Source organism: Petaurus breviceps, unplaced genomic scaffold (genome assembly GCF_028583685.1).
Source record: "Petaurus breviceps papuanus isolate PSGF00001 unplaced genomic scaffold, PetGlider_PUasm1.0 37, whole genome shotgun sequence".
Taxonomy (NCBI): Eukaryota; Metazoa; Chordata; class Mammalia; order Diprotodontia; family Petauridae; genus Petaurus; species Petaurus breviceps.
Window position 1 is genome coordinate 16,391,589 of NW_027186296.1, and position 26,995 is coordinate 16,418,583.

General features: G+C 36.0%; 1 protein-coding gene across 4 annotated transcripts in view; it reads right to left on the reverse strand.

The window, feature by feature from the left end:
* MYEF2 (myelin expression factor 2) overlaps positions 1-18,330 on the reverse strand; it is a 54,158-nt gene extending 35,828 nt beyond the window's left edge. For 2 of the 4 annotated variants that reach the window (XM_069097983.1, XM_069097981.1), the window contains exons 1-2: positions 6,187-7,657; positions 612-803 (exon numbers count right to left, since the gene is read on the reverse strand). In XM_069097983.1, the coding sequence (XP_068954084.1) occupies positions 612-803; positions 6,187-6,231 (237 nt within the window). In that variant the 5' untranslated portion in view covers positions 6,232-7,657. Of the gene's footprint in view, positions 1-611; positions 804-6,186; positions 7,658-7,712; positions 7,766-9,076; positions 9,286-17,981 lie in introns of those variants that run through there. The other 2 variants (XM_069097984.1, XM_069097982.1) reach the window with 2 other exon arrangements.
* Between the last annotated feature and the right edge of the window lie 8,665 nt (positions 18,331-26,995).

Here is a 26,995-nt window from a genome sequence, read left to right on the forward strand (position 1 = left end):
TCACTTAATAAGTCACATCTACACATCCCCTTCTCCTTAAAAAAGTTTAATTCCCAAAAGTCTCACCTGCTCAATTAGCTCTGAGAAACATCTCAGCCCTAACCAAAACATTACACATTTGACACTTGTACATCTAATTCTACTAAAAGAAATTAATATTGAACAGTGTTGTTAATTTAATTTACTTTCTTAAGTGTAAAACAGCTGGACAGGTATTCTCCAAGCAAACCAACTACAATACATGACAATTCATGAATACATATAATTCATGGATCAGATATGCAAAACTACCAGGAAGAAACCCATTTGCCAACATAAAAATAAGAGCACATGCAGAAGAAATAAATGTTAAGAACTGTCCAAATGTTTAATTCCACAGTTCTTCCGGGGGATGGGGACCCTAAACTAAAATAATTGCATTTATTCTCCCAATTTGTACAAATGTATTTTTATATAAGAATTTAAATAGTTAATATTTCACTTATTTTTATTAAAAATAAGCAAAATGTTCTTGTAAAACCCACCAGCAATTTGGCCAATGACAATGAACTAATGAAAAATTAGAGCTATACATCTGAACATCAAAAATTGAGACTAAAGCTTAAACTTACATTAGCAACAAAAATTGTAGAACCAAGTCTACCAGCCTGCAAATTACTGATAACCTCAGGAGGAATATTTGGATTATTGAGAATGGAAGGTGGTAAATTCATCAACCCCGAACCCACATCAGGGACATGTCCTCCTGGGAATGATCCTCCTGTACGTTGCAGTGCCCTACGAGCATTTTCTCCATCAGGATCCTATAACACACATTGAATATTAAACACCACTAGATGAATCAATATGTCTAAAATCATTTAAAACAACTTGAAATTCTATAGAAACTAACACAACTGGCTCAATATTAATGACCATCTTGCAAACCCAGCTGAAGTGTCAAGGACTTATAGACAGAGACTGAATTATTCTTATACATAGAAAAGAACCCTATACAAAATCCATGGATAGATAAAAGATTTCAATCTCCAGGGATGTCAGTTTAGCACCTTTTTCCAATCACTAAAGTCACTTTAAGAACTTGAAATTAATTTTTTTTACCTCATACTACATACCATACTATGTACCATAACATATATACATAAATATACACCCTAAGAAGAAGAAAAGTACTTACCTGTGACTTCTTTCTTTCCAAAATACATCTGTAGTGAAGCCCCCAGTGAAATACAACATTTGGACTGATTAGCAAACACAAGGCTTTAAAGCCTTGGAAGTTACATGACCCAGGGCTTTGAAGGATAAGTAATTTTTAAAACCCCTTCTCTATGAAGTCTTAGTTTCACTCCTGAATGGGGACATTTGCCTATTCTTTAAAGCCTTTCACTCTACTGAAGTGATCATGATCTTGAGACCAAAAGTGGAGAAAAAAGTTTTTAGATACAAATTGGATTAGAGATTAAAGCCCTCATATAGTCAATAATACAAGATTTCTATTATTTGAGAAATATTTTAAGTGAAGCAGAAGTGAAACAAGCTCAAAATGTGAAAAACTTCTTCCCCTACTTAACAGAATACATGATAGCATCTGTAATATACCAAGTGCTAAACTGAATGACTAAGCTTCATCATCCATTGAATACATGTCATTACAAGAACTAATAGGCTATAATTGCATAAGCTAATCAGAAAGGGAGAGGAACACTGGAGCTTGCTGGGGAGCCTAAGAAGTCACAGAAAGTGATGCCTTCACTGAGCATGGAGCATGTTAAGAGCTATCTGCCCCTGTGCTAAATGAGTCCTAGACTGTCATGCTTTTAAAAGTTCTTGTGTCTGTTTTATTTTTATTTGTTGGGTTGGACATGTGAAGTGGACCTGAAATTTCATGAATGTGAAGAACTTTGGATGTGGAAATTAGCACTATGTAAATCCCTTTTGACTAGACTTGAAATATCTATTTATTGGTCTTTTTCCTTCACATCCCTATGCTGACTTCTAGCAGTGTCCTCTCTCTTCTAACTTGCTACTTCTAATCTCCAATTTATGTGGTAAAATAGAATAACCAAATTCTTTAGAAATTGGAATAAAATAAGAGTAAAGGGAATCTAAGAGGTCAGAAGGGCTTATCTGTGAATAAAGCACATTATCTTTAATGCACAGATTTTGTGGCATCTATTTCGGTTTTTGCTTCATTCTTGACTTTCCACTCTGTTCTAGATAGTTGAAGTGGCTAGAGAAATGATTACTTGACAAACAATTAACACTGGTAGGGAAAGTATGTGGGAAAACAAGCAACTTTTCCCTTATGTTAAATGAAGAGAACTTTCACAAAGCCTAAAAATTTGCCACATTTCAAAATGGAAAAGTAGAAATCAAGAAGTTCTATTAATTCGAAGAAACAAAAGCACTCTCTATAAATTGGATCTCTAGAACAGACTTGGTCTCCAATATTACTACAGATACAATAATTTTAAAAATGAGCCAATACATAAAAATAATACTTTCTCAAAAGGCCAAGCCAAAAATCTATCATGAGTTGGGGGACAAATTTATAAATACAAATGTGCATAGAATTTCCATGAATCTTCATTTAAGAATGGATTTATACTATAACTATGGGTTGTCTTTTGCATACAAAGATAAACATCATCTTCTTGTCCAGTATCATGCCTTGAGTTTTGTTTTGAATAAGTAGTTTATATTTATTAGGAATAGCAAAGGTTGCAAAGAATCATCTAGATTTATTAATATCTTTTGTGATCAATAGCATGCTTGTTGGAAAGCTGACTAGGGTTGAAGTCCTTCAAGGGAATGAACTGTGTTTTTTTCTGTAAAAAGCTAACTGAAGTTGGAATGAGATCAACCCTATGACCTATGCTCTATTAACCATGACAAAAATCAACTAAGCAGTATAAATTTCAGATGCACTGATGGCTTATTCTGGACAGATATTTAAGAAGACTTCAGTAGATAAAAACAGTTAATGATGCTGATGCTAAGATACTCATAAAATTAATGGAATATGTTTTAACATCCTAGGAGGTGGAAGGGACCTGAGAAGTCTAGTGCCATTTCCATCATCTTACAAATGAGTAAATAAAATGAGGCCTAGAGAGGTTAAATGACTTCTCCAAGGTCATCTAGTGGCAGATTCTGGATATGGGTTAGGATGACAAAACCTATCAAACAACACAGCCATGTGCTCACTGTCAACATTTTTTTTAATTATCTATTTTTAACAAATCAAAAACCCTGAATTTTAATAAATGCAAAAATTTGCTAACTTACAAAAAAGTTTTAACTGCAAGGTCACTACAATGTTGACTAAAACAACAAATAGAGGTCAATTTCCTACATGAAAAAGTGAAACCTAGAAGACTGCAACAGTACCAACCCATATTTCAATCTATCAAAATAACAAAACATTATCAGTGAAAATAATATACAATTGTTCTTACTTCATCTGAATAAGCTGTCTCTAACTTGAACTTTTTTATTCTTTTTTAAGTTGGCTAACCAAACTTGTTATATATCTGTCTCATAGAAATAATGTTACAAAATATCCCAAGTACTGTAGTTTGTCCTACTGAAAACAACAACAAAAACCTTTTAGCCTGGATTATACCTGAGACATAGTACTAATAGCACAATCTTAAACAATACTTAAACATAATTTATGATATTATTTCTATGAGAAATTGCATAGCAGCAGGACTTCCCAATGAAGCCTTGTTGAGTTGTAGGACTCCACCTACACTACCTGTCCATGTTCAAGTTATTTGAGTGTTCAGAAATTGGAGACTGTCAATACTAATACTGATAATTAATGATCCATTAAAATTAAGAGAGCTTCACTATTTAAGAATTTTAAACTTTAATATTAGAAAAGAAGAAACAAGTTAGGAGGGAACACATAATTATACATGTAACCAATATGACTGGTCAGATAAACTTTATTCTAGTGTTTGGGGGTCCTTTCTGAAATATTTACGGAGTATCTGTGCTAGAAGTTGAAAAGACAACAAAGTATGATCTCACAATCAATTTTTATAGCAGAGTGGAGAAGGAAAGGAAGTGAAGGGTATTTTAGTGTGAATATACAACAACTTGAATATTTGGAAAAGAAAAAGAGTATATCACTGAACAACTAATATTTAACCCAAAATTAGTGATATTCCCTCATAGAAGATTGAACAAAAAGACCTGAGATTTTCTCAGTTTAGTAAACTCTTTCAATGATTATGACTTAGTAGGTAAGTCCAAGAGAGCTGACTGAGACTTGATACTCAAAGTGGCTAAGTAATTTGCTTAGGATCACATGCTGGTATTAGAGCCTGGATCTGAAACAAGGTCTTCCTGATTCCAAGTCCAGCATTCCGTCTATTTTCATGATGCTGTAATTTGCCATATATAAAACATCATAAATGTCACACATATAAGTAACTATAGGGAACTTTTTAATCTTCGTTGCTTACATTTCTCTTACAAAATGTTTTGAAAAATTAATACGGTCAGATAAAATGACGATGAAAACATTTAATTATAAATCACATTGTCCCAAATCTCTTTCCTTTCCCACTCCAGAAAAAATTCAATTTAACAAACAATTACTAAGCATTTGTATACTAGACTGGGTACCAGAAGAAACAAGGTTTAGATAAAATGGTGTTGGAAAAGAAAGGGAAGTCCCTAAGAAGAAGAGGTTTAGATAATTAAACTCCTCAATAGAATACTATGGTTTCTGAATCAGGATTAGAAGAATATAGGTGGTGTATTCTTTCCCAAAATGGCTAATATGGAAATATGCTTGACATGACTGCTTATGTAATAATCTATATCAAACTGCTTACCTTCTCAAGGAGGGTGAGGGGAGGGAGGGGGGAAAAGAGTTTGGAACTCAAAAATTTAAAAAAAACAAATGTTAAAATTGTTTTTACATGTAATTGTAAAAACTAAAATATAAAGATTTAGGAAAAAAGAAGAATACAGGTGTCAACTATTAAGTAAGGACCACTTTTTAAGTACAACTTTTCATTGTAGGCTATTAACAGCTTTGTACTCAGACTGACAACCAATTGTATTCTCACACTAAACTACAACTGGTAGTTTAATTTAAAGAGAATTTGTCATCAAACCAATGACTCACATCAAACTGAACCTCCAATGGTGATAGGACCTGGTTTTTTTTTTCTCTATCCTAACTCTAAAATTTCTCTCATAGTATTCTGGGAGAGAAAAAAAAAAGCAGAACTAGTCTATAATCCAAATACTGCATTTATTATAGATGTAGAATATAGGGTCTTAATGAGTTGGCTTTTCCCATACTAAACACTCCATGATCATTTTAGCATTTTGTTGTTGGGGGTTTTTTTTTTTTGCTTTTTTTTGGAGGGCAATTGGGTTTTAGTAACTTGCTCAAGGTCACACGGCTAGGTTTTTGTTTGTGTGTTAAGTGTCTGAGGCCAGATCCAAACTCTGGTCCTCCTGACTCCAGGGCCAGCACTCTACTCACTGCGCCAGCTAGCCGCCCCTCATTTTAGCATTTTGAAAACCTAGTATTCAATTAAAATAAGTCTTCATATATATTTTAAATACTTTTCCTCCCTTGTCCTTTTCCCCTTCAAAATGTAATATTTTACACTTTAATTCCATTAATTTGAGAGGCTCTGTCTTAGTGACAAATTCAAATGACTGATTTAGAAATTGTCCTAAAGTCATTAAGTAGGCTAATATGGGGCTGAACCCATTATCAATGCTTAAAAATTGGGTTCTTATTGATTTGTGGTAAGCAGTAAAATATTCACTTTATTAAGTACATTATTTACATTATCAATTGTATAGAATATATACATTTACAAAGTTAAAACTACAGCCTAAAAGGCAATGGAAAATTTCTATGCTAAATAACGTTGAGTGCTTGAAACTGGTTGCTTTAAATTTCTAGCTCATTAGATTACTAAATTTCTCAACTTCTGCTTATGGTAACATGGGGTGAAACAAACATATGGGTTAGCTACTAAAGGGCAAAGAGAAAATTTATGAAGTGACAAGCATAACCACCACTACTACAAAATTTCAGCAGGCTTCTATGCTAAAGAAAATGTTCCTAATCCACATATGAAAGTAGAAAGACAAAAATAAAAACTGCTCCAGTTTTTAAATTTTCAGAATGAAAAATATTCTCACCTCTTTAATATTTAGGGGTCTTCCACTAAGATCATATTTGTTCATTGTTTCTAATGCTTTCTTTACAAATTCTTCATCTTTGAACTCAACCACACTTAGGGAAGGAAACAAAATTTGAAAGTATTTAAGTAATTATGTTTCTTTAAACCAGAAGTTCAAAATTGTACTTTAGGATACTAAAAGCAATCCTTACCCACAACCCTATATCCATGAAGATTTGTCAACATATGTAAGAGAAAAAAAGGTTTTGGTCAATAAAGTTAACAATGGATTTTGACATTTCAAGTGTAAGACAATCATTTCAATAATTTCCAACTCATGAACAGATAAAAATTCTAATTTCCAAATTACAAAAAGGTTCTCTGTAAACTCTTCTTAAAATAAGACTATATCAACGGACATCTAACATTGTCATGTTAAAAACAGGTCTTACTTTGAAATTACATCTTCTGTGAAACAAAAGTAAAAAAATGCCACTATGCAAATAAAAATAAGAAGAGCCAGAAGGAATCATTTAAGATACCCAATATAATTATTTTTGAATAATTAAAATGTCAAAGACATTTCCAAATTCTGTATTGGAAACAGTTTTTAAAATGTATACTCTTTAATTCTACCAAAAACAAAACATTGACAATGTAACTATTCTCACGTCTAAAAAAATAGGTCTTTCATAGAAGAAAGGCTGCACCAAAATTAAATATATGAAAAAAATCAGGTATGTTAAATAACTTGTAGAATTTTAAAATAATTACACAAATGATTAATACCAATCAATTGGCAGTGGAATGTTGTTACTAAGTTATATTTCTCATGCACCCAACAGATTTTTTTGCTCTCTATCAATCAATCAACAAGCTTTTATTAAGCGCCTACTATATTCCAGGCACTTTGCTAGGTGCTGGGGATACAAATAGCTAAATGTAATCATTTATTTAAAAAGGGACTTCTCAGTATATCCTTCACTACATTACATTCTTTGTTGCTGGCAATCAAAGTCTGCTACCAACCAATTCCTTCCACTTCAATTTAATAATCTAGTTCATTAATACCAATGGGTAAGAGTACTGCCTCTTAAGTAGTCCTGCAAGCTCCTAAATTAGGCTCTTCAAGAGTTTCAAACATACATTCTGAATTAACACCTTTAAGCTACAGGCCTGCCATAGGCCTTACACTTAAGAAATTTTATCAATTCGGTGACTTAAAAAAATAAAAAGAAGATCCCTTAAGACATTCAGAACACAACAAAAATCCTATGTTAAAATCTATTGGCTAAGAAGCATTACCTTAGAGCATTAGGAAAGTAAACACCATTTTTGTAAGCATTTACAACACTCATCCCTTCCATCAGCTAGTTTGATTTTCATGACAGTGTCAAACTTTCCAATATAGAAACCTCAAATCTTTCAAAATAAAGTAAAATAAAAATGAAACTTACTTCCAAAAACTGGTACAATTATTAAGCAAAAATTAAACTGCTGAGGAACTTTTAAACCTCTAGCAGATTATGGCCCCACAGCACTTACCCTTGATTTTCCTTCCGAATCCTTAAAGAGCTCCACGTATGTAACCTCACCAACTACATAAGACATACAAAAGGAAAATACCAAGAAACAATGCATTTAAACACCAATATCTTGCTTTACTGTGCCCCTGTGCACAACTCTACAGAGAAGCACCTATTATTCACCAACAATCAAAACCAGACCAACATACCTCCTATCAATGACTATAATAAATTTAACTAATTTTCAGAAATGTACAGCATCCACATTCTCTAAAAGAGCTAAACAACTATATTTAACCTAATTCATACTACAGATCATATTTTGGCCAGCATGATATAGTTGGTGAACAAATGCAGATATACAGATAGTCCCTTAACCTATCAAATTAAAAACATCAACATTAGCACTTTTCAAATAACTTTTGTCATCCTAGACACAACAGCTGTTTTAAGGTGACTTTCTACCTGAATGTCTTCAATCATGTTTGCCTTCAGTAAACTAAATTTACAAGTCATATTTCACAGCAAGCCACACACTTTCTAAATGAGTTCAATGAATAAAACCAGTCAAATAGTTGTCACCTTACAACAGATACACCAGTGCAAAGTTTTTATTTATTAAAAGGGAGCAGCCTCAAAGACAAGTGCATACTTTGCAGAACTTTTTGAAACTCAAATTATCAAAAGATAAACAAAACTAGCTTTTGCAAGATCAAGTATTAAAATGATTCCCCCCCCCAAACCATCTAAATGCAATAAGTTTAGGGTTTTTAGGTTATTCTGATATCAAAACTGCAACAGCAGTAACGCAATTTTTATAAAGAACAGAAGAGACAGCATCATGGCAGTCATGACAAGGCAAACAAAATTAATTCCACAGCCAGATTCCAGACTCCTCCAAGAAAATACAAAACAGCTTTTGAAAAAAAAAATCAGGCCTTATTCATACTTTAGCTCGCTAAGTGTATTGCTTAACAAATATAATACCCCCATATTGTTTTTGTTTTCTTTTTATTTAGAAAAAACATCAACTGTAGACAAACCCTTGATTAACAAAATTCATGGTGGTATATGTATGCATATATACCCATATATCATACACACATGTATATAATTTACATATGCATACATATATACTGGCTCTCTAGTATAACACTAATATTGTGAAATATAGCTATTTAATTTACATATGCTACCTTGCAATTCAGATGCCTCATGTGAAAAAAGAGGGAAAGATAATTCAGGTCTCAAAAAAAATTTTTTTAATTTCAAAAATGAGTCTGAGGCTCCTGGGAATGAAAAATGTCTATATTCTACTTCCCCCTCTCTCCCTTTCCTATATGAAATGGTTTATCAAGAGTGGGTTATTTCAGAAATAGTTACCTTTTTCTCTCATAAGATCTTTTATAGCTTGCCATTTCATGTCATATGGGATGTTGCTAATAAAAACTCTGTTACGGTTAGGACCCTTCTTTTCCCTAGTCCCCGAATTCTTGTCTTTTGAATAAGGATGGAATCTATTAGCCTTCTTATTTCCTGTAGATTTTTCTTTTAAGTCAGATCTCTCTTCTTTTACAGAGTCATCATTCTCCCTAAATTTAAGAAAAAAAAAAGAAGAGGAAAATTTAGCGGTGCTTTAAAAGCAACAATCTACATTCAAGTAAATATTTCACATTTGACAGTTCAAAAAACACTTCCCTGGCATTGATTCTAGAGAGGAAGCTGAGGATTCAGATTTCTAGCTCGTGTTGCCCAAAGCACAGTAATTAACCTAGCTCCATTTCAAAATATGGTGCCCAAATCCTCACTTGGGACCTATATACCAACAGGCTGCAAATATTTAAACTGCCATAAAGTTCTGCATATCATTTTTCTTTTGTGATTTCATCAGTATATGGAAATCTCAATCCGAAAAATCCCTCTATCAACACAATTCTGAACCAGAACTATTCTTCAACTTAGAATCTTAGAGAATCACCTGGGACTTTTGTGTTCTTGGTGCACCCTGAATATGAGTTTCCCAATTCCCAGGTAAGTTTTCTTTGCTTAACCTAATACCTAATAAATCCCAACACTCCTTTTACAAGACTGAAGGAGTAAAGGAGAGAGACAGAGGAGAGAGAAGGTAATTTATGACAGAAAGCAAAACTCTATCCCTTTTTCAGGCAATATAACTAATATTAGTGCTCTCCAAAGTGAAATTTATTAATTAAATGATAAGTAGTATTCTCATCTTTGTATAGTTTATTCCATTCCCAGGAAATAATCTGGATCACAGGAACTCTCCTCACACATACCACTTCTTAAAAAAAAAAAACTCTTTTAAGTGAACTTGTTCTCAGTTTTTATTGACTGGTGCTCTTAAAACAACCTTTAACCTTCCTATGTCTTACGTTTTTAACTGTAAGCTATGATTCATTGCTTTACACCAATAATGTTATGCTATTTTATCTATTACGACAACATAACTGTTAAAAGTACATAAGTAAAAAAGTATAATTTTATAAGTTAATAAATTTTAATCTAAGACTATTATAGCAAGCCATGTACCCCCTACTTTAAGCAAATCCAACATAAGAAGATATGGACTTTCTCTTACACAAGTACTTTTTGCTTCAGAAAATAGCAATACTTGTAATTATCAAAACAGGCTGGTACTTGCTAAGAAAAAGAGGGGTGGGTCCAGCTAGATGGCACAGTGAATAGAGGACCTAAGTTCAAATACGGCTTCAGACACTTGACACATTTACTATCTGCGTGACCTTGAGCAATCACTTGCCCTACCTTCCCCTCTCCAAAAAGAACAAAAATTGAAAAAGAGAGGTGATCAATGGACTAGATTAAGAACACAGCATACAACAGTAAATGACCACAGTAATCTAGAGTTTGATAAACCCAAAGATCCAAGCTTTCAGGACAAAAACTTAGTTTTTGACAAAAATTGCTAGGAAAACTAGAAAACAGCATGGCAGAAATTAGGTATAGACCAACATCTCACATCATTACCAAGATAAGGTCAAAATGGGCACATGATTTATACATGAAGGATGATAACCACAAGCCAAGTAGGATAGCATGAAAGAGTTTACCTGTCTGATCTACGGAGAAGAGAAGAATTTAGGACCAAACGAGATATACAGAGCATTACAAAATATAAAAAGAATCATTTTGATTCCATTAAATTAAAGTTTTGCACAAACAAAAACAATGTAACCAAGATTAGAAGGAAAGCAGAAAACCAGGGGAAATTTTTTACAAGTATATCTGACAAAGGCTCATTTCTCAAATATATAGAGAAATGAGTCAAATTTGTAAGAATACAAGCAATTGCCCAACTGAGAAATGGTCAAAGGATCTGAACAGGCAGTTTTCAAAGAAATCAAAGCTATCTATAGTCATATGAAAAAATGCTCTCAATCAGTGCTTCTTAAAGTGTGGGTTTGTGACCCCATATGGGGACACAAAAATTTGGCAACTGTAAGTTTTCTGAATGTGCAAAGTCCAAAAATTAATTAAAACTCAAACAGATAATGAATCCTAGGTGTTTCTGGCAGCGCTTGCCCATCTCGCATCATGCAACTTCACTGCAGCCTTGGTTCTGAACACAAAGCCTATGTACACTTTGCACTGCCCATGCCCTCAGTCTATGCAACACCAAAGAAAGCTGCTAAAACACGAAAAGGGATCAGGAGTGGAAAAAGTTTAAGAAACCTGTTTTAAATCACTATTAGAGAAATGAAAATTAAAACAATTCTGAGATACCACCTCACACCTTATCAGATTAGCTAAAATGACAAAAAAAAAAAAAGGAAAATGATAAACCTTAGAGGGGATATGGGAAAACTGGGACACAAATGCACTGCTGGTGGAGTTGTGAACTGATCCAACCATTTTGGAGAGCAATTTGGAACTATTCCCAAAGGACTATAAAACTGTGCATACCTTTTGATCCAGCAATAGTATCATTGCTATATCCCAAAGAGATTAAAAAAAAGGGGGGGGGAAGAGGAACTATCTTCATAAAAACATTTATAGCAACTTTTTTGTGGCAGGGAGAGAGGGATAGAATTTAGAACTCAAAACTTAAAAAAAAAAGAACAAAACAACAAATGTTGAAAATTGTTTTTACATGTAATTAGGGAAGAAAATAAAATATTTAAAAAAGGAAAAATATCAAGACTTCCAAGAACATTTAATTAATCTGATAAAAATTCAGTTTACTGACAGCTTTTTTTGTAACAATATTAGCCTTTAGGAAAATACATAAAATCATGATAATTAAAGCATATCTATATTAGAAAAGGAATGAGGCAAATAATATCAAGTTCTATTTTAAATCTTTTGAAATTTTTATAAGTTCATGGTAATTATGTACCATTATCATCATAAGATCATAGTTCTAAGGTTAAAAGGAACCTCAGAAGACATCTAGTTTAACCCTTTCTCTCATTTTGAAGATGAAGAAACTGAAATCAAGAAAAATTCAGCAACTGGTCCCAAATGACACATCGGTAGCATGCATCAGAGGTAGAATTAAATCTAGTACTCTTTCCACGGTGCTATATTTCACCCTGCACAAAAACAGTCAGGTTAAAATAAGTGGGATTTAACAGACAGTTATAACCTGAGCACTGAGTAAACTGATTTCTAGGTCAGTAACAACCACAAATATTAAAATACCTACTCTGTTCAGAGCAGGTTCCAAGAAAGAAATAGTTTATGTATAACAAGATGGCTGTTCTCAAATTTTACAATCTAATGGAGAGGAGGGGGAAAGAAAAGATACCAATATAGATATCTCTAATCTCTACTATTATAAGATACGGGCATAAAAATGCTGTATGAGGTCTGAGAGGTTAGGTATGTTGGGAAGGAAGGGCCACGAAAGTCAGGGGGTGTTTCATGAAGGTGACATCTGAGTTGGGCTTTTAAAAGATTAGGTAGGCAGAAAATTGGCAAAGGGAGATATGAAATGGTTCAATCATTTTAGAAAGTAATCTGTAATTATTTGAAGAAAATGTCCATAACCTTTGACCTAGATATTCCACTACTAGGCATACAGCTTAAAGAGGTCAATAATAAAGATTCAACATATACCAAAATATTTATAGTAGTACTTTTTATAGCAGCAAAAGAACTGGAAATAAAGTAGACTCCCATTGATTGGGGAAATGGCTAAAAAAAAGTATGGTATATGAATCTAATAAAATATTGATGTGCTATAAGAATTAATGAATATGATAAATACAAGAAGTATTGACTAACTGATCCAAAGCAAACCAAACAAAATGCCAGGAAAACAATATTCACAATGACTACAATAATGTTAAGTGAAAAGAAAATAAACAAACAAAAAACAAAATCCTGCAAAATTATGATCAAACTTGGTCCCCCAAAAAAGATATGTGGAAGTATTTTCCCTTGCTTCACTGCAAATGTGGGGGTCTATGGGTTTGAAACAAAGTCTATAATGTCAAATAATTTCAATATGTTGGCTTATTTTAATGAACATTTTCAACTTTTTAATTTTTTATCATAATGTATAGCTCTCCAGAAAGGAGAAAGCAAAGAGGAAGGGAAACATTGGGAAATGTAGGCAATGTAAAAACCAAAATATCAATTATATTTATTTAAATAGATGAGTAGGAAGTCAACAGGTGAATAAATAGAGGAAAGAAATTTCAGGAACAGGGAACACCTGATGCAAGCTACAACTAAGAATAGCACAAAAGTGAGAAATAGAATGTAACCAAGAGAACTGGTTTTATCAACACTTTCAAACCTGCTTCTTTAAAGCTGGCACAATGTAGGGGGTCTCCTTACTACCTGACTCCAGGAGGGGGCACCAGTCCCAAGGAAATGACAATTGCAAGCAGCTGCAGGCAGTTTAAATCAACACTACTGTGTTCAACTCAGCTGCCATTTCATTGACTCGCTGAGGTATGACAAAAGCAGAGCACTGGCCAACTTGACACCTCTCTCTCGGTTTCTCCAAACATTCCTCTAACCCCACAGATTTTAGCCTCCGGTTGATCTCAAATTATTTCCAGAATGAGAATATAAAAGGAAAATTACCCCTGATTATTTAAATGATATATAAGGGAATCCCTGGACCTTTTAAATAAGAAACAAAAGAATGGAAAATACTATTGCTATTTGCCATACCAGTTGCCATTTTAAATAAGCTGCTATTTGTCTGTGTACTATGAAATGTACTTTCCTTCTGCACTATTCATTTCTTCGACCTCTAAATATTGTTCTTCAAGTAAGTCACCAAACATCTGATATCTCTATTCAGGGTTGGGGAGCTTGTGGCCTTAAGGCCATATGACCCTCTAGGTCCTCAAGTGTAGCCCTTTGACTGAATCCAAGCTTCACAGAACAAATCTGGGCCACGTATGCCCTCGAGGTCACAAGTTCCCTACCCCTGCATAAAGCACTTTTCCTGATGGTAAAGACTTAAGACCCTGAAATAATCCAATTTTTAAAAATATAATAATACATTCAGAGCATCCTTTTAAAATTATAATCTTTTTTTAAAAAGCAAGTTAGAATGAGTTTCTCAATTTTTCTCCAATCATAAGTAATAGCTTAAAAAGACTTAGAATGCTTACTTGCAATATAAAAGCCAACTTTAACATTTTTTGACCTACATGCAATACTTCACTTACTAATGAAAAGCCTCAATAACTGCCTAAAGAACCTAAAGTTTTTTTTTCTCCCCCACTATACTTTTAGTACTTAGCATCAAAGGAGCTCCATGATAGTTTGAGATCTAAAAGTCAATCCAGTTCCATTTCCTCAAACAAAATATACTGATACTTGCTATTTTACTAGTAATTCCTACTACTTATTTTAACAACAGCAAAAAAAAAACTTAATAAAATTCTTAATCTCTACACCCTCAAAAAGGTTATTTGAGCGTAACTGAATTAATAAAAGCTGTAACAGCATGATATGCAGATTTTGAAAAGCAGAACAGGTAGCACATACAGCTAGCAGGCTTAATCATAGTAACAGAACTAGGGCATTTCTGTTTTAACTGAGACTTTTTCAAAGATTACTAATCAAGTCATTTAAGTATTGATCAGAAAACTCACAAAGAAAGTGATTACCTATTTGTTTCATTCACTTCTTGAATTTAATTAAATTCAACCACCATTTAAGGAGCAGGCACTAACAACTTGGAGAACTCAGGAAAGATTTCCTATAGAAGACAGCTACTAAATTGAGCTTAAGGAGGCTAAGGATTATATGAGATGGAGGTGAAGATCATGGCAAACAAAAAACTTGCCTGCTTGTAGCAGGGTAAAGAGGTATATGGATTAAAAAAAATTACATTTCATTACTAGTGTAGCTACACTGATAGCAAGAAAATAAATCCTACCATAGTTTTACAAGACATTGACCCCTTACCTCATTCTGAGGAGCTTCCATAGAAATCTGTAATGGGTCAGTATTTGGCGTGTATATATATACAGTGAAAATAATTTTGACAAATAACCTACACATTCACAAACATACATTCAGTATTTCAAGAAATAATAACCCCTATACTATATGGGTTCCAATTTTCTCCAAACTTTAAAGACTAGATCTAAGTCACTTCCAAACACCATATATATACCTCAAAGACGAGCCAGAAATCAGTAACTCAAATTGTCAGTCAACGCTGAGAAAGGGAACATTTAAAACTGATAAGATAGCCAAATAGTTCACCGCTATTCTTATCAAGACATGATCTTTCCCAAAGATTATTTTAAGTAAAAATAATGCTCCAAGTCATCAAGTTTTTGTAGAATTCAGACTAAATTACCGAAATAGTCCAGAAATCTGAGTCAGATCATAAGGATGGCCTGCAATATTTAAATATGAAGCAATAAGTGCCTCAGGAGAGTTGTGCCATCTCAGTGGAATTCTAGGTAGTGTGAAAAAATTAGTTCATCTACTTACTCACGATCATTTCCTATATCATTTAGTCTCCTTCAGTTCTGAAGAGAAAATAGGTAATTCCCCTCCTTCCACCTGAACTTGCAGACACAATAAGGGTTGACAACTTTTAGATCTATTGGACCCAAGCATCATTTACCACATCAGTAAAGGCCCTAAATGCAATTGGTTGCAACAAGTAGATGTCATTTCATACAATTTAAGCTTCATCTTCATGCCCAGACTGTCTTGAGGATGCTTTACATATAAACTAGAAAGACTCACCTGTACCTCAAAGTTAACAGTTCAACTATTTGCTACTCCCACTTTAGGATCACAAGTCCCTCAAACTGCACAATGTCATAAGCATAGTAGAAATAATAAATAAAACTCATTGACTTTCATTTCCCTGAAACTTCATCATACCTAAAGTTTTATACCTCTATTTGCCCTACTAAAGTGACCCCCTACTTTTTCTAAACCCACTCTAAAGCAAGCTAAAATTAAATACCAGGCTACAGAGAAGTATCCTAACCTCCTCCTTTACTCTGGTGACCCCAACAAATCTTGGATTCCAAGGTCTGTGGTGCCTAGCAATGGGTAAAAAATGAAAATAATTTCCCTAATGTAAAAATATTAACAAAATTCCCCCTTTCCTGTTTTAATTAAAAGACCAATAAGTAAGTTTTCCCTTTTGTCCACATATCACTTACCTTCTTCAAGATGTCTGAGAATTAAAAAAAGTGTTTTCATAGATTGATGTATCTCTAACTTTATTGCAAAAGGGCTATGAAATGCCAAATAAAATTTTAGTGTCATATGACAAGATCAACCTTCCTAATATTCACAAAAAAGTATAATGGTAATTCACAAAACTGTCAGGTACTCAGAAATTATTTAGAATTCATATTCAACTAAGTTCTTCATGGCCACATACAAATGGGACAATTTACAACAGGTGTGTTGGTTTTGATGGTGGGGGGAAAGACTAAATGCAGTGGAAATAGTGTTGCCTTTGGAAGTCAGAGAGCATGAGAGTGAACTATGTGACCCTTGGCAAATAATTTTCACTTCTGGGTTTCCCGATTTTGTAACATGAAACCACTGGAACTAGATGATCCCCAAAGGCCCTTCTAGCTCTGAATCTATGATCCTACAAATTCTTTTAATTTTGCCATAGAAGAGGGACTTACCTTCTCATAACAAACAACCCTGAGTTTTCAAACAGTTCACTCCCCAGCCCCACCTTTTTTTTTTTTAAAGATAAAACATTGGGGCTCATAAGCAGACAAAGTTTTATTGTAAACAGAAGGGTTTTTTCTTTTAACACAGCAGCCAGCATCAAGATAATCACAAAGCATCCAAGGTTAACACCACAGCACCAAACTTCCCTTCTGTAAAGGTTAATTCAAAAAATAAGTTCCCCAATTAAGGGAACTATCACATTACGTTGAACTGGCGTGGGGTTTCCTAATTCAGAATTAATTAAAGGCATATGTACATATATAAATCTGTGTGCCTGCCTACATACATGTATGCGGACGTATATGTATGTGCACACACACACACACACATATATATATATATATATATATATATATATATATATATATATATATATATATATATATATACACACATGTCTCTCATAAGTCTTATAACTACAGGGAGACATCTGGAACACCCAGCATCTATTTTTAAAGCTTTTAAAAATATCATCATCTCATTGTGATAGCTGCTAGGTGATGTCATCGCTGGATGCTCTAGTGATGAACACTAAATGACTGCCCCCTAAAAAGGAGGTCCACTTTCCCTGCAAGTCCTAGCGGATTCTGAACATGGGCCACTCCCGGCCATAAAGTCACTCGCTCTGGACAGAAGCGGCAAGATGAAGACACCAGGACCTCCGGCCCTGAGATTAAGGATGATGGTGATGATGATGATGGTGGTGATGATGATGATGACGACGGTGATGATAAATCTGAATAACGCCGCCCGGCCCCCCCACCTCCCCCTACGGGCTGGGGAAGCCCCGGACCAGCGCGGGGTGCACAAGCCGGCCCTTCTCCCCACGGGGACACCCCAACCCGACCCCTCGTCACCCGGTGCCGCCCTCCTCCGCGGGGGAGGCCTCGAGAGGGGGTCGGCCCCGCTCTGGGGGCGTATTGTTCTCCCTGCTAGAGAGGCCTAATGGGCTCCTTCAGAGCCTCGGGCTCGGGTAGTCCGGCCGCCTGCCTCAGCCCCGCGGCACCCCCCCCCTTCCCGCAGGGAGGCCCCGGGAAAGGGGGAGACCTGCATCGTCCCGGACCCTCCCTCTCCCACCTCCCCCTCCTCCCCCAACCCCAGAAAAAGACAATACATTTTAACGCCATTGGAGTTGCCTCCGTGTGGCGGCTGCTGCTTCTCCAGCTCCTGCTGTGGCTGTAGCTGTTCCTGACCCGACTCCTCCAGCAGCTCCGGGGGCGACAGCTGCTGACGCGGAGTGTTGTCGCCGGCGGCCCCGGGCACTTCTGGCTTGTCAGTCTCCGCCATCCCACCGCCCGCCGCTGCCTCCACCACCTGCGCTGAGGGGGGCTCCGAGCGCGACAATGGCGGCGGCAGGGGAAGCGGTAACGGATCCCGATTTGAAAAGGCCCCGAGCGCTCGGCTGCCCGGATCTCGCGAGAACGGGTCGGGACTGGTCCGGGAGGGGATGGGGGATATGGTGGGGTGAGATGGGTGCGGTGGAGGGGGGTGGGGGGGTGCTGAGGGGGCGGCACCACTAGGGGTCGGCCAGGTGCGCGGCGGCCAAGGCCCTGCTTTGACCCTGTGGCACCAGCAGGGCGGAGCCAGAGCACCCTTGATTGCCCCCTTTCCCTTAGAAGGGGGTAACTCAGTTGTCCCCCAGCACCCAGACCGTCAGCTACGCCTTTGTAGTTGGGAGAAACAAAGGTGCTCGTCCCCTGGTGGCACACTAAACACAAGGACCGAGCTCATCCCTGGTGCTCATTCATCACCTGCCTGGACGGTGCTAGGAGAGGAAACGCATCCCTGTATGTACCTCATAGCCCTCGCTACGGCTCCAGGCTCCCCTAAGAAATCCCTTGAATGATTCAAATAAATCACTCAGCACTTGTGATTCAGACGCCGGTGCACCCTGTAGGCATTCAATAAATACTTATTGACTGAATGATTCCAACTCACCCTGTGAATGGCTTTAGGTTTCTAGGAGACAAGAGATGCTATTGCTGCTGAGATTTCCTGGTGCTTAAGATTTCAGCCCGTAATAACAGGGTTGTATTTTAAAGTTTTGTGGGCAGCAATCAGTGGGAGGGGGAAAAATGTCTATCCATTTCATAAACAATGTTAAAAAAATTCCCATCCTGGATTCGGTTAATGTTAAGAATTTTTCAGCTTTTGATTATGTGTTTATTTCATGCTAATGGAAATCTTTTTTGAAGCCTTTGAGGGCAATCAAGTAAATTTAATTATGGAGTTTTTAAATATCATCATGATATTTTTTTCTCCCTAAGGATAGAAGAGAAACCCATCAAACTCAATCAGCTCCTAACTGTCACATGTTCTTAAGTACTATAATAGCACTCCACATTGATATGGTCTACTTCAGCTGAAGATTTCAAAGCTCTTCACAAAAGTTTAATTTCACAGATGGAGAAGTGGACATCCAGAGATTTAAGTTATTTATAGAATGTCACACAGAAAGTTGCTGATAAAGCTGGAATCATAGGATTATGGATTTAGAACTTGAAGGGACCATAAAGTTTATAGTCTCCTACCCCTTCATTTGAGGAATGAAGAAACCCATGCCTAGAAGGAAGAAGTTAGTTACCTGCCTGTGTTCACACAGATAGTGGCAGAGCTGAGGAGTCGAAATTCTGAGTCCAAATCCAGTCCCCTCTCCATTGTACCACACAGAGGCCAAGATTCTAGTTCCTTGTCCTCTCTTCTGATCTCTGGGAAGGGATTTAAGGTCTGGTCAATGCTGACAAAGTAAATTCAGATAGCTCAGAGGGTCATAGATTTAGAACTGAAAAGGGCCTCAGAGGTCATCTACTCCTAGAAATGTCAACCTCCAGGTCCCAAACACATTAAAATGTAATTGAGAAATGTTTAACGAAATAAATAGAAATACAATACAACAACAACAAAAAATTAATTTGCAGTTCCCAAAGTCAATATGTTGCTGCAGGGATCTGTCTATCTTTGAGTTGCATACCGCTGATCAAATCTAACCCCTTTATTTTACAGATGAGGAAACTGAGTCTGGAGGAAGTGAGTTGCCCAAGGTCATGCATGGAGTGAGGGGGGCATGACATGAACCAAGGTTCTCTGACTCAAGAAACTACTTTTTCCACTACCCCATGTTCCATCTCATTGGTCGTCTCATTTCCCTTTCCCCTCCCCACCCACGTTTTGTAATATTTTATCAGTTGCTATACTCAGGGCATGAGTATGCATGGAGAGCTGACCTCAGAGTCAGCGATTCCTGGGGTGTTCACATCCTGCCTCTGACCCATACTGACTTTGTGATCCTGGAAAAGTCACTTAACATTTCAATGCCCCCAAGCAACGGTTCAGGATGATTAATGTCAGAGAAGGTCCTGATCTGCCTAGGTAGAGAAAGTTCCTCACTGAGTGCACCTTACATCAGCAAAATCACATATTCAGGAAAACAAATAACTGATATACTATCCAAACCTGTTCCTGAAGCATATAATATTTATTGGGAAATGAGTGAAGATACTTCATGTAACATCATAGAATCAAATCCACTTATAATCATACACTTTTATGTATACTACCATTGTGGAGATTCCTGCCCACTCTGCACTTCCCAAGACAGAACAGAGAGCTGGATGTGGAGCCTGGAAAACCTGAGTTCATATTCTTCCTCAGACACTTGCTAGACGTATGATCCTAGGCACTTAACCTCTCTCTACCTCAGTTTCCCCATCTATAAAATGGGGATAATAAAAGCACTTATCTCTGAGAAAATATAAAAGTGCATGCATATACATTATGCTATGCATGTGTATATAAACATATATATACATAAATATGCATAGATATGTATTTATATGGTTTTTACCAACTTTAAAGTTCTACATAAATGTTAACCATTATTATTGTTAACAGACTTAGTGATTGCACTGAGACAAACCAAGAAGGATCAGGTAGCATTCAGCCTGTCTCCCAAGTCACCTTTCTACCCTTCAACACACATTTCATGCTTTGGTGCATTTTATGGATATATGTACTTCTTTTACCCCTCCAAATCTTCTCATCTTATCAGGTTTTAGTCTGCTTTTTTTTTTTTTTGCATTTTACCCATAAAACTTTGAGAGATGAGCTATAATGTAATGAAGGCCTTTCTTTTAGGATCTCTGTGGGTACCAGTGTGCCTCTCATGGTAGCCATCTTTCTCTTATCTTTCATTCCCCATTTGTAATCAGACTGCCTACTTTACTGGTCATAGATGTCCTTATTATTGTCATTTAGACCATCTCTCCCTCACAAGTTGTGATTACTGGTAACAGGCTGAGGTCACACTCACCATTCTTCTTTCTTCCTTTAATTTTTTTGAGAGGTCCAAATGTAGGGAATTCCTAGGATGGAAACTCCCTCCACAGATGCAGACTGGCAACTCATCTGTAAATCAGAGGTAGGACTTGAACGCAAGTCTTCCTGACTCCAAGACCAGTCCCTTATCCATTACACTAAGGTTGTGTTTATCCTTCGTTTTCAAAGAGGACCATGACATCAAGGAAATGATGACATGATTTGCATTTGACTTTGATTTGAGTGAGGGAGAGCTGTGCAAGATCACCAGCCTCACTTTCTCCTCCAGAGCCATTTGGGTCCAGTGGCCAGATATTCATCAGGACAACTGGGGATGGCCGAGGATGCAGTGGGAGACACTAAGGTACCCTTATACTAACTTGCTATTTTAATCTTTTTGATATATTAGTTCATGATTTTCAGTCATATTGTGTCTCTAGGAGATAAGTAGTTTTTTTTTTTTTAAGAAAGCTTTTGCAGGTCACATAGTAGGTGCTTTAAAAAACAAACGAGTTGACAACTCAGTCCTGCAGTTGCCCCATTTGCAGTTTTACACCAGAACCTTGTTGCATCATAATTTGATTTTCTGAAGCTGTCTCCCACACTTAATATTATATTTAGTTTCAACTATCCTGACAAATGACTACCTAAAGTCCCCCCCCAACACTTTTGGCTTCTCTTCCATCTACTATCTCTAAGCCTAAATTTCCCTTGCCTGTCAAATTGCCATGTTAAGCATTTGCAAAAATGTTCTAGCTGCTTACTACCCAATTTTTTTTCTTACTTGCTATAATCTGTAAATATGACTAATGCACCTAGAAGTTAAGAGTAAAACCTACATCAGATCTCGGGATTTAAAACTGGACCGGATTTTATATAGTCCAATCTCCCCATTTCAATTGATAATTGATTCATGGTGATAATATCCTTTAAAAGAAAGAGTAACCACAAGGATGAAAATGACAAAAAAGAAATGTTGTAGAAGAGAGTGCACACCGTGATTATTATTTTTTGGAATTTTTTGAAAACTATGTTTATGTTAAAGATTTTTTTCTATATTAGGAGCCACTGATTTTTTTTTTTACCTTTAAGAATTTGTTAGAAGACTCAAAAGGAGTTGAATCATTTTCAGTAAGTTGTAAGTGACCTTATAAACACTGAGAGTTGCTCTTGGTGCTATTTGAAGCTTTAATTTCTTGCTGAGAAGCTGATTCTATGAGGAAGAACTAAAAGGAATGACTGTGAGTGTGTGTGCAAATATCGTCTAGTCTTCTTGGTCATATGCCTCTCTCTCTCTCTCTCTCTCTCTCTCTCTCTGTCTCTCTCTCTCTCTCTTTCTCCTTCTCTCCCCTTCTCTTGCTCTTACTCTCTATCTGTCTCTCTGAACTGCTGTGCCCTCTCTGTTGATTATTCCCTATTTTTCTCTTACAGATAAATCTTTGTTTTTGCACATCATCTGACAGGCTAATTTTTAGGGATCCCTTTTTGCCAGAGTGTATCTTCCAAAAATACATTCAGAGGAACAATCTCTACTTATAGCAAAATGAAGTATAGAATCAAGGCAATTATTATCTGAATAATTCAGGCATAAATTTCACTTTTGCTTCAATTATCCAAACAATTTCAGTGGGAAAAACCCAAGTATTTTTCCTGAATTATGTAGAGAATTGCTTCATCTTGTTATTGCCTGTCTTGCTAAGTTCACTACCATTGCTTTTATTTTTTATTACTTACTCAATTTTAAAGAAATATTGAAAGTTTATTTCATTCAAGCCTGAACACTTTTGTAAAAATTTGAGATATTTCTTATTTTTTTGTCTGATTTCTACATATTTGACCTAGCACCCTAAGGCTACTTATCAAACTGACTAGATTATAAACTCCATGAAAACAAGGACCTAAACTTTGTATGGAGCTGCTAGGTGGCACAAAGTGCCAGACTGAAGTCAGGAAGATGAGTTTTCCTGAGTTCAAACCTGGTCTTAGATACTTTCAGTGTGACCCTCAGCAATTCACTTAATCCTTTTTGCCTCAATGTCCTCATCCATAAAATGAGCTGGAGAAAGAAATGGCATACTACTCCAGTATCTTTGCTGAGAAAACCCCAAATGAGGTCATGACAAGTTGGATGACTGAACAACAACAATTTTTTTTATCTTTGTGCAATAAGAATCCCTCCATTCCTGATTTCTGCTCACCAGATTGGTTTGTGCACAGCTGTAGGTAGCTTCCAAGCAGTCTGTGGTTACAACAAATTGTTTCATGTTGTACTTCCATACATCTTTGAATTGTTTCTTTTGACTAATGAAAATAAATTTTCTATTTCTGTTTGACTCATTTAATAGAGAAAACTTACCAAGATGTAGTAATATAACTTTCATTGCTAATTTATCCTATAAACACATACATGAAAAAAAGCAAATGAATAGGCAGAAAAATATTTACTAAGAGCACAATGCCAGGCATTGTGTTAAATACTAGAGATACAAATACAAAAGAGTGAGACATGTCTTATATCCTAATGTGGGAGAGACAACACATATAAGAGAGTGGTAGCCAAGGAAGGGAGGTATGGACTGGGGAGACATTAGGATGGTGAGTGTAGCTGTAGGGCAGCCTACTGACATGTCCTTTCCAGAAGGAATGGTAGTATTGATGTGATTACTGTGCCCAGAACAATTGAAATTGGGAGGAAGAGAGAAAAGAGGAGTGAATGGAGATAAGTGGGATAGGTAGTGGGACAGAAGGCAGGGATGGCCAGGATGGATACCTCTATAGAAAGTGAGGAGGCATGGTCTGGTAAAATTGAGTGGACTGAGTGAATTTTCACTTCCTTATTAACTGACCAATTCACCAATTAAGACAGCTTAGCCTAAAGGCAAAAATTCCAAAGCTGAATAATTGACCCCAGGGCCTGGAGGAGGTCTAGTCTATTGCCTGCAACTTTTGGTGGGGAGGAGTAGGGGAGTTTCAGTAAGGATGACAAGAGGATTCTGTTGGACTGCTAGCTAGGATCCTCCCAAATCTGATGGCCCACTAGCTGAGATTCTCAAACAAGAAAGGGAGGATCTCCTTAGGTATTTATATAATTTTTTTTCAACAGGAAAATTTAAGGAAATGCCAGAAAATTTCAAGAGTGGCACACATCAGAAATTAATAAAGCCAAGTGCACTATCACACTTTGCTGTGATCTTGCTGGCAAGATGCTAGCCAGAATCCTTCTGAATTCTGGGTCATCATCTGTGTTCCTCTATCACAGCATGACTTTGGGCAATACTTTGTTCTAGCAAACACGGTAAACACAAGAGAAGTTCATGGAATAGCACAAGAATCTCTATATTACAAAAGCATTTTACTGACCAAAAAAAAAAACCAAACAAGCCAACAACCCCAAAAATCACCAATCCGGTCAGTCTCAAGGTGAGATAACTAAGGGGTAGCTCCCATGCTCCATTGGTTTCCTCTCAGTGACAAGAAGTCCCTCAGAACATTGACTGGACACCCTGGGGTGAAGTTGTGCCAGGATGTGGACAAGAGTAACAAAGGATAGGTAAGCAGGGATAGGTGGTGATCTGTACCATCTGCATCATTGGAGGGAATACCTACATAGAGGAAATCATAGTTCCATTGTAGTAGCTTCATGAACAAAATTCAGACCTGATCTTGACATCTCACCAAGATAACTTATAGTATGTTTGGTTGAACAACAAAGTTGATGTTCTGATCCATTGGCCATTATCATTAAAATAGGATTATATAACACCATTTGAACCTATTATATGCATCTGTGCTTAGTGTGCTTGGAAACTAATATCAGCCACCCAGAAACAAAATATTTTCAACTCAATTGATGACAAGAATCATTACAAGTCCTGGAATGCTCCAGAAGCAATTGTGAAAAATCAAAAATAAAATTAGTTATTTGGGGATTTGTTGTGAAGATGTGTGTCCAACAAAAATGACCCACAACAAATCAATTTTAAATTTATTCCTTAAAATCTTCAGACTTTCAAATAACTGTTCAGAAAATAGTAATCAGTAAATCTAGGTTTCATTTTTAAGAGGCTTCAAAGTTGGAAAGGAAGAAAATTACCTTCCTCAAATTGTTCCCTTTGGTTAATTTTCTCAAATGGCTTAAATATTAATTATTGAACTTTAGCTTTTGATTTTGTGTCAATGTGGAAGAGGTCCAAATTTCAATCGACTAGCATACTTTTTAGAAATTTGTAATCTAGTGTATTTATCCCTTTGTTAACTTATTTCCGATAGAAACATTTAACCATGATTGCCATATCTTACAGCATAGCTATTGTTCATACATATTGTTCAGATGGAGTCCAAGCAATCTTACTAATTCACTAGACAGAATTGTAAGTACAATAATGTACTCAGTTTACACTATAAAACAGAAAAAAATTTAGGTTTATGAGCTGTAATAATTGGTATGAGGTGGTCTAATTAAAACCAGTTAAAGGGATCTTCCTTTAAATGGTTCATGTTACATGTTAAACAGTTTTTGTATTTTGCTTTTTTTTTAACTTTTGAGAACCATTTATTGTGATGAACATAGCAGCATGTGCTCAGGCATACAAATGTATTTTGGTTTTTAAAAAGTTTATCTCAAAACATGAAGTTTTATTTTTAATTTTACTGTACCAGAAATAGTCCATCAAAGGACCATCATCTGCCCTAAACTCTCACTATTTACAGTTTATCTTTGGGCCCACCCATTTTTATATTTTCCCCACCATTGACATAATCCTGTTTGGCCATCTTCTAATCAAATCTAATCACCCTATTACTCTCCTCTCTAATCCTATTTCAGCACATTTAGCACTGACTCATCCCAGGTTCTTAAGAGAGAGGAGAGAGGAAGATAACCTGAGAAAAGAGCACCTAGGACAGAAAATGAAAAACTGGTGAAAAAGGATTAGAGGATTTTGAGTAAATCAAAATCTGCTAGCAGCTGAACAGGACTATTGACCATCAAATGAAAGAAAAAGGCCTAACCTGTCAAAAAATGAAGACATTAAAAATAAATGGGCCATGTTTTAAATATTTATAGAGTTGGGCACAATTACTTTAATACACAAGGGCCTTTGGAATACGTTATACTACCATATATTTAGAACTGAATTGGACTCCATCTACTTTAACCTCTTCATTTAGCCAACGAGGAAACTGAGTCACAGAAATAGATAGTGATTTGTCCAAGGTCACATAATTATTAAGAATCACAGCTAGAATTTAAATCTAAGCTTGTTGACTTCCAAACCAGCACTTCTTTCTATGTTTGCCTCTCTAAACTAAGCAACACAAATCATGGGTTATACCAAAGTGAATAATCCAAAAATCAGTTGTGGATTATTTTTATTATTGGATTATTATTAATCCAAATATCAGTTGTGGAAATACAATTTGGGATTGTATTTTTGTTTGTATATATTTTTTAAAAACCAGCAGAATATCTACTCTCCTAAGGATTCACATTTTATTTTTTTTTAATGTAGTTATAATGAAAAGACCAAGCTTAGGAAAAAAAACTGCAAAACTAACCAGCTTCTCTTAAAGCAGAGGAATCAAACATGGCCTTTGGGCCACATGAGGATCGCTCCTTAGAGTGACCCAAAGAAGATTAAAATATAATTGGGAAGTATTTAACAAAATAAATAAAATACAATAAAACATAGATAATATTAATATATGGTTTTCTAAGTCAATATTCAGGCCACCAGTTTCTATTTGAGTTTGACAGCTCTGTCCTGGAGGAGACAATGATACTCCAAATAAGATTTTTTTCCAAAATGATATTCC